At 63.6% G+C, this 8,720-nt stretch overlaps 1 protein-coding gene across 1 annotated transcript; it reads right to left on the reverse strand.

Moving 5' to 3' along the window:
- Positions 1 to 592: 592 nt before the first annotated feature.
- Positions 593 to 6,082, reverse strand: CBX4 (chromobox 4). Its single transcript, XM_038742070.1, is given in 8 exon segments — positions 593 to 861; positions 863 to 1,105; positions 1,107 to 1,277; positions 1,279 to 1,853; positions 2,761 to 2,827; positions 4,686 to 4,751; positions 5,788 to 5,831; positions 6,014 to 6,082. Coding segments are annotated over 8 exon segments (1,443 nt in total). The 3' UTR covers positions 593 to 653.
- Between the last annotated feature and the right edge of the window lie 2,638 nt (positions 6,083 to 8,720).

An 8,720-nucleotide genomic window follows, 5' to 3' on the forward strand; every position in this document is an offset into this window, starting at 1 on the left:
CAAAGGTCGGCAGGAGATGGGGACGACGACAAGGGTCGGCAGGAGATGGGGACGACGACCAGGGTCGACAGGAGATGGGGACGACGACCAGGGTCAACAGAAAGGGGCGGGATATAGAATTTAACGCGATCTAGAGGGAACGCCATAAATCTAGGTTTTTATATTTCAATATATAAATACCTACAAATAAATATGGAGAGATCAGCCCGCGAGGGGGTTGGGGGGGGGGGAAGAAGGGAGGGACCGCTGGGGCCTCGCGCTCAAACAATACATTTCAATAACACCACGTACAAACGGTAGCAAAGTCAGCACTTGACAAGTTAGCACGGTTAAAATATAATACTATAACTCTGAGACCGCCGCGCGTGGCTGTCATGTCAGCATTGAGTGTCCCAGGGGGTGGGGGGCTGGGGGGGGGAGGGGGAAGGGGGGGGCTCCCACGGAGGGGGAGGGGACAGACCCTGTAATAGGCACCGCGTGGATTCTTGTTGCCCCCCACTTTTTGCAGCAGGGCCGGGGGAGGGGAGAAAAAGGGGCGGGGCCTCGGGGCCCGGCTCCGCCCCCCCCGTCCCCCGGCGCGCCCCCTGGCGGCGGCGCCTCCCCGTCCCGCCGCGCCCCCTGGCGGCGACCCCCCCGTCCCGCAGGGCGTGGCGCTACGCCGTGACGTACTCCTTGAAAGTGACGGTGAGGCAGTTCGCTGTGACGTCAGTGATGATGATGTTCCCGAAGAAGGGCTTGAACTCGGCCGGCGGCTCGTCGGGCTCGGGCGGCGCCCGCTCGGCCGCCGACTGCGCCTGCGCCTGCGCCGCGGGCTTCGGCGGCGGCGGTGGGGGGGGCGGCGGAGGAGGAGGGGGGGGGGAGAGGAGCGGGCGGGGCCGCCGGCGGCGCCCCCTGGTGGCCGCGGGGCTTGACGCAGCGCAAGTCAATGGGCTCGTCGAGGTCGGAGTCCAGCAGGATGACGTCGGGGGGCGGGTCCGGGGGTCTCTCGGCCTTGGGCCCCCCCAGCCCGGTGGGGGAGCTGACGCTGCGGGCCGTCAGCCGCTTCTTGCAGGGCTGCCGCTCGCCCTGGGGCTCGGACAGGCACCGCTTGCGGCCCGGGCCCCCCCCCCGGGGGCTGGGGAGGGGGCGGCAAGTCGGGCCTATCCGCCCCCGCCGCCCCCTCCTCCTGGGGGTCCTCCCTCCTCTTGGGGGCCGGCTCCGGCTTCCCCTCGCCCTTCCTCGCGGTCCTCTCGTCCCCGGGCCTCTTCTTGGGGGTCCCCGGGGGGGGGCCCGGCGTCGGCCCCGTCCCCGGATTTGATCTTCACGGCCTGCATGCCGTTCTCCATGTACTTGCTCATGACGATGACGATGCGCCCGTTCTTGTTCTTGTTCTTGACGATCTTCATCTTGCCGCCGATCCCGCTGCCGTTCCCGGCAGCAGCGGCGGCGGCCTCCTTGGAGGAGGGGGCCAGGCCGTTGGGGGGGCTCTTGTCGGGGGGCTTGGCGGCGCCCAAGTAGGCCTTGTGGGCCCATTTCTCCGGCACGTGGCTTTTGGCGCCCAGGTCCGGGCAGGCCGCGCCCGGGGGCGCCTCCTTGTGGCCCGCCTGGTACTGCAGGTCGTACATCTTGGGGTCCGGCTGGTAGTGGTGATGCTTCTTGCTGTTGAGCTGGTAGTAGTACTTGCCGCTCTTGCCGTGGGGAGGGGGCTTGGACGCCTGCTCCTTGCCGTGCGGCTGGTACTGGTGGTGCTTCTTGCTGTTGAGCTCGTACTGGTGGGCCTGACCCTTCCCCGACGGGTCCGGCTTCGACCGGTTGTCGGCCGACGAGTCCTGGAGGCCCGTCAGGACGTTGGAGCGGCGGGCGAAGGTGGGCACCTGGAAGAGGAAGACACGGGGGACGGGGGTCAGCGGAGGGGCGACCCTCCCTCCCGAAGACCCCGCATCTCCCCCAGCGCTTACGGCAGTGCTTGGCACGGGGCGAGCGCTTCGCCAATGCCACCGAGAGGGAACGCCGTAAATCGAGTTGTTACGTGCCAGTATATAAATACCTACAAATAAATGTGGAGATCAGCCCGAGGGGAGGGACGGGCTGGGTTATCCCCCCCCCCCCCCCCCAACCCTCCTGGCCTGGGAGGGTTCGACCTCACGGACTGGTACCCACGCCGGCGCTTAGAACAGCGTTTGACACCTCGTAAGCGCTTAATCGAGACCCTAAAAATAAAAAAAAATTAACCAAGCCACACCAAAAAAAAAAGCCCCCTAGCATCCAATCGAGGCTGGGCGCCGGCTCAAGGGATTAGAATCAGGATTGGGGAGGGGTGGGGGGAAAAGGACCGGCCCGTGTCGAGACGGAAATCCGGAGGGCCCAGAGTGGGCCTCTATGTGGAAGGAGGTGAGTGGGTGTGTATGTGTGTGTGTGTGGGGGGGGGGTATCGCAGCCTCCCTCTGCTTCCTGAAGAGCAGGGAGCGATTCTTGAGAGACAGAGACAAAGGGGGAGGGGGGGAGAGACAGGCTGAGAGAGACGGTGATGGGGAGGGAGAAAAAAAGGGCCCCGCGTCGCGGTTCTTAAACCCACACCTGATGTAATCCCGGAGCCGGGGGAGCGCGGGACGCCCCGTGGGCGGGGTTCCCCCACCCCCCAGCCCCGGGAGACCCCGGGGGAGGGTCAGCCTTCAATAGAAAGCGTTTCCTGGGTGGTGCCAATTGCCTCGCCCCTTCCTCCCTGGGTCTCTCCGCGGAGTTTGCGCGCTCCCGGGGGGTGGGGGTGTCGGTTCCATTCACCTGGACCACAAGCGGCTTGGGCTTCGGGCCCCTCTTGCGGTATCCCATCAACTGCTCCTGTCGTTCCCTGGAAGGGGCGGCACGGGGAGAGACGGCCGAGAGTTGAGCAACAAGTTCTTCACCCAAAGAACCGCTCTGCTTCCCTCCGCCTCCCCGGGAAGGACAGGGTGAAGAGGGCCGGGGGCTCCCAACAGGCTCAGGACGGTTAGGACCCCCCTGCTTTTAGAGACGCACTGGACCGCGACAGGACTGGCCAACCCCCTCGCCTCCCAGCCCTCCCGCAAAACTGCTTTTATTGGGAGGGGGCGTCCAATTGATAACCACAACCGCCACTGCGCTAAGACGGGGAGAGCGGGCAACTGGGGGGCCCCACCACCTCCCCCGGCCTGAGCGTTACCGCGGGGGAGAGTCCAATCAAGCCCAAATGAGGTGTGCTTCGGCTCCGTCACTGCCCATTAACAAGCCTGGGATGCTAATGACCTCATTAGGATTCAGATAACGAGTGTCGCCGGCAAAGAAGAGCGGACTCGTTTTCTTAAAGGCCAGAAACTATACGGGGGGGGGGGGGGGGGGGGGGGGGGGAGGGGCTGCGCCCTTGTTTACTCAATAGCAAATGAGCCAATTATGGACCGGGGAAGGGGCGAGAAAAAAAGAAAAAGCCAGTCCAGGTGAGGAATCACCTCGTTAAACCGCTAACCACCTCGCTCTGGCCTAGGCCCAGAAGGGCAGGTGGAGAGGGGAAAGGTGGGATCGACTAACTGAAAGGAATCCGCCGCCCATTCCAAAGCCATTCAGGGTGTCCATTAAAGTCCGCAGAGTGGAGTCGGATGTCCAGATCAAACCCTCACCCCCATCCTCTCGGACATTAGTGGGGAGGGGGCGTCTCACCTCCCGGTTCTTCCCCCCCCCCTCCTCCTGACACTTGGGTCCTGGAGGTCCCTCCCCTGGGGTGGGCTATTAGGGGCTCGCTCCCCCACCTATCCGGGGCGGTGGGGAAGGGGGGCCCTGAGCCGCTTACTCCGAAGTTGCGTGGAATTGCAACATCCCGAGTTGAATTCTTCGGGGACCCATTATGCAACATGGCATCAGCCATAGTTACAGGCGGGAGACGTGGTTACGGGGTCGTGAACTCCCTAGGAGCAGGAACCGGGGGCCGGGAAGCGCCCCGGGCGCTGCGCGACGCAACTTCGCGCGCGCTTCGAGGGTCTAAAGTTTACAGTTTGGGCGCCAACCGCCCCGCAGGAAATAATGCAACACAAACACACACACAGGCACAGGCATACACACACACACACAGCGCAGCTTTAGGCCTCGCTCCTCCCTCCGGATCCCGACACACGAGTGCCAATCCCCGGCCACACGCGCGTCACTCAGGTGCGCAGTCCTGGGGGCCCTCCTGCACAACGCCCTCGCCTCTCCGACACAACGCGATTCAGACCCGACCCGCAAGCTCGCCCCCCTCTCCCCCCCCAGCTCTCAACTTGGGGCCGGTGCCCAACAGGTTAAGTGGAGTTCCGTGCCATCAGGACGATGGCAATGAGGCCCCTTCCCTCCAAAACGCTCCACGCCTTACAAGGTTTTGGGGGTCCACGCTAAAGTGGATGCCCCGACTTTTGGGGGTGGGGTCGCAGGGGGTGTACATGGGGGAGCGAGTCAACCCACAAGCTTTCCTCGCAGCTGCAAGTCACGCTTTGGCCCCCCACTCCGAATCCCGGATGCAACCCCCCCCAAAAAAAACCCAAACAACCCCCAAACTCCTTTCCCCTTGCGCGGCTCACCACCCAACTGTTGCTACATCAACTGGACCCGTGGAGGGGGAAACTGCGCGTTTAGGTGGGAAAACCTAACCACTCAGCGGGTCCTCTCCCCCTTGCCCATTTCCTTACACGGTCACTACCGGCCGAGGCGTCTTTCAGGACTCTCACCTGTTCTGGAAAGCGATCAACAACCTGGGGTCCAGTATATTCTCCTCCGGCTCCCACGTGTTATATCTTGCAGGGGGGGGGAGGGGAAAAAAAAGCACACGGTAAGAAATCACCTCTCGTGGGTGCCTCCTGGAAGGAGGCTGAAAATAAAGGCCTCGGTTTCAGAACAGAAAACTGCTGGGGAAGGAGGGGGGAGGCCGCAGTCCACTATTCGATGACATTGCCCCCCCCCTTCTGCGGCCTTACCCCCACCTCATTTTGGCACTTCAAACTCCGGCTGCACTAAGGCAAGGATCAGGCCTGGATGGGACTGGGGGGATGGTGGGGGTGACGGACAATTAAAACTGTTCCTCCTCTGTTTCGACACGGCCGAGGGGTGCAGACTATCAAATCAACCCCCCTCCCCAAAAAAGGTTAGTCCTTATCTGCCTCAATTCCATCCCAGCTCCTGGAGCTAAGCGCCCCCTCCCCCACCCCGCGGAGGGAAGGGGAGCCCGCTGTCAAAGGGGCAGGGGTGTGTGTGTCAAACCCCAAATATTCGCCAACATGAAAACATGCGCCTGAGTGTGTGTGTGTGTGTGTGTGGTGTGTGTGCGCGCGCGCGTCTATTGGGTGCCATCGCATTTGAAATAGGAGCAAAAAACAAAAACCCCGAAAGAATAACGCCGCGGTGACAGTTCCAACGTTTTCCGCCTTTCCCTCTCTCATCACCCCCCCCCCGGAGGGCGAGGAGGACACAATTGCATTTCGTCGCTTTTTAATTTTTTTTTTTTTTTAGGTTTTGCAATATGGAGGGAAAGGGAAAAGGAGCCATTTTCTGCTACACATCACTCAGTACCTCCCCTCGCTCTCTCTCGCTCTCTCTCTCCCTCCCTCCGCCTCCCCGGCTCCACGTTTCTCCCAGCTCCTTGAGTGCATAAATTAGTGATGGCATTCGGAGCGTACAACACAGGGCGCCGGGGAGCGGGGCCCTCCAGCTCCGGTCCTGCCGGGGGGGGGAGTGGGGTGGGGGGCTGCGGCCTGCCCCTCCCCCTCCCACCCAGCCCCCTCCCCTCTGCCCCGTCCACCCACCCACCCCCCGCCCCCCATCCCGGCTACTTACTTGGGCGACCAACCCCTCCATTTCACCAAATATTCCACTCGGCCCTGCGGGAGACAGAAGCCTGCATCAGCCCACCCGGGCGAGGAGGGGGTGGGTGGGTCGGGTTGAGGGGGTCCCCGAGTCCCCTCCGGCTGGTTTATCGGATCCTGATCGTTCCCACCGGCCCCCCCTTCCCCATTTCCTCCTCCTCCTCCCTCCTTGGCAGAGCCAGGACTGTCCCTCTCACCTTTCTGATCCGCTTCTTTTCTATGCTCTCCACGGCGAAGACGTGCTCTCCCACGGCCGGCAGTTCCATCTCGGGGGGGGGGGGGGCAGACGGCAGGGGGGAGGGCCCTGCACCGGGGAGGGGGGGGAGGGGGCTGCACTCTGCGCGGTGCACTGTGCTCCCTGTATGTGTGTGTGTCTGTCTGTCTCCCTCTCCCCTCCTCTCGGGCTGTGGCTCGCACAGACAGTGAGCGTCCAGCCGAGCCCGCACTGGCAACTCATGCAAATCCCGCACGTCATTGGGGCGGGGTCTCCCCCGGCCCCGGCTACTGGGGGAGGGGGGCGGGGATTTGGCGCAGCGCGGCCGGGGAGGGGGAGGGGGGCTCCTTTCGGAGGGCCTCCCGTCCTCTCCCCCCCTTTCCCCCTCCCCATCGGCGAGCGTGCAGCTCAGGGTCCTCGCCGAGGGCCACAACCGTCCACCCACTGCAGCTGCAAATTGCACCCAATCTGCAGCTCGGGGGTGGCCCCCCCCTCCCCAAAAGAAGCCCCGACGGGGGGCCACAGGGACTGGGGGGCAGAGGCGAGACCGACCCCCCCATATATATAATAATAATCTATGTAATATATATACACACACACAGCACCACCACCTCGGCTTCATTTTTACCTCTCGATGCCTGCCGGGGAAAAGGAGGGATCGTGGGGAGAGCCGGGGCGCGAAAAGGGGAGAGGGTCGGAGAGGATTTGGGGGCGGGGGGACCCCCGGAGAAAGAAAGGAGAGGGAGGAGGGAGAGGCGGTGGGGAGAAGGACCAAGCAGGGGCGCGAAACGAAACCCGAAAGGACTGGTCCCCGCATCCCACTCGGCTCCTCTGCTCGTCGAGCTGTCGGCCTGCCCGGGGTGGGAGGGGGGTCTTCGGCCGGAGCTTCGCCTGTGGGGACCCCCCGGGTGGGAGGGGGCTCGTCGGCCGAAGGTGGACCCCCGGGTGGTCGAGGCGGGCGAAGCTCCACATCTCAGAGGGAGGTTTGGGGAGACTAGGGGCCCCCCCGCCCCCCAAAAGCTAGGCCGGGGGCGCTTCCCTCTCTACCCCTTTGCCACCTGGGGGGGGTCTCCATCGGGGGCTTCTCGCCATCCCGAGGACCGGAGGGGGGGGCCTTAGAGGGAAGAGGGACCGGAGAGGGAAAACGGGGAGGGAGGGGCTCCCGTCTCTGCCCCCCACCCCGGGAGGGGGGCGGGAGGCCTCGTGTTCCGGGGCCGGGACACCCGGGTCCCGCGGGGCCGGAGAAGGAGCAAGGCAGATCGACCCCTTCGGCCCCCCCCTCCCCAATTCCCTGCGCCTCCGACCCCCGTTTTCCCGGTTCCCGGGGGGAGGGGAGGCTTGCGCAATTCCTTGGCAGAAGCAGAAGGGGGAAAAAGGAGCGGGAGAAAGAGGAGAGAGGAGACAGACAGGGACCAGAAGAGGAAGCCCGTCCTTCTCCTCCCTCGGGCCCGGGGCCTGGCGGAGCTGGGAAGGGGCTGGGGGCCGGGGGTTCGGTCGGAGGGACTCCCCGGATCGGATTTTTTTTCCAAAAAACATATATGTATCTAAAGAATTCCCGGAGAGGCTGGAAAATCTCCCCTTCTTCGTCACGTATCGGCCGCTGTTAACTTCTCCAGGACGAGGGCTCCGGGCGGCCCCGATGCATCCTTCCTTCCCATCGTCTCCCAAACGCTGGGATCCCGACGGATAATCAAGGCTCAGACCCGCCCACCCCCGCCCCCTCCCCAAAAGACACCGCCCGCAACCCTGGCGGCGGCCCTCTGCCCCCACTCCCGACGGGGAAACTGAGGCCGGCAGCCCAGGTCGCCGGTTAATCGGGTCGCGGGATCTGCGGCGTCCGAAGACTCGGATCCGAGAGTCTTTTTCTGACCTCCCGGGGAGGGGAGGCGCCCGGAATTTCCCTTTTTTTGGTCCTTAAAGCCCCGCTTCTAGCCACCGGAGCCCGCTCCCCGAGAAGCAGAGTGGCTCAGTGGGTAGTGCCCCGGCTTGAGAGTCAGAGGTCGTGGGTTCTAATCCCGACTCCGCCGCTTGTCGGCTGGGTGGCTTCACTTCTCTGTGCCTCAGTTCCCTCATCTGTAAAACGGGGATGAAGACCGTGAGCCCCACGTGGGACAACCTGATCACCTTGTATCCCTCCCAGCGCTTAGAACAGCGCTTCGCCCATAGTAAGCGCTGAACAAATACCATTATTGTGATTATTATTTACGCGGGGGTGAACAGAGGCGGAGAGAGGGGGGCTTTCAGAAGGGCTTCTCTCTCCCCTCCCGGCTGGCCTCCGACTGGAGAGAGCTGGAAAACTCAGCCTTCGCGAGTTGAAAAAAAGATTAAATCATAAAAGGGAGACCACGGTGGTCCTTGGGAGGCCAAGGACGGGAATTCCCCAAAGCCCCGTTCCTTTCCCCTCCCTTCTCCTATTCCCGTCGCCGCTCCCTCCCCCAAATCCCCGATGGGTCGGACCTCCAGAAATGGGGACCCCTGCGACCCCCCTTCCCCACCGAGTTTCGCCGGCCGCGAATCCGCGGGTTTCGGCCGACGACTTGTAAGACGACGGAAATCGCCGAGGATCCTCTTCCTCCCTTCAAGGCCCTGCTGAGAGCTCACCTCCTCCAGGAGGCCTTCCCAGACTGAGCCCCTTCCTTCCTCTCCCCCTCGTCCCCCTCTCCACCCCCCCCATCTTACCTCCTTCCCTT

Source organism: Tachyglossus aculeatus, unplaced genomic scaffold (assembly GCF_015852505.1).
Source record: "Tachyglossus aculeatus isolate mTacAcu1 unplaced genomic scaffold, mTacAcu1.pri SUPER_34, whole genome shotgun sequence".
In the NCBI taxonomy this organism is placed as follows: domain Eukaryota; kingdom Metazoa; phylum Chordata; class Mammalia; order Monotremata; family Tachyglossidae; genus Tachyglossus; species Tachyglossus aculeatus.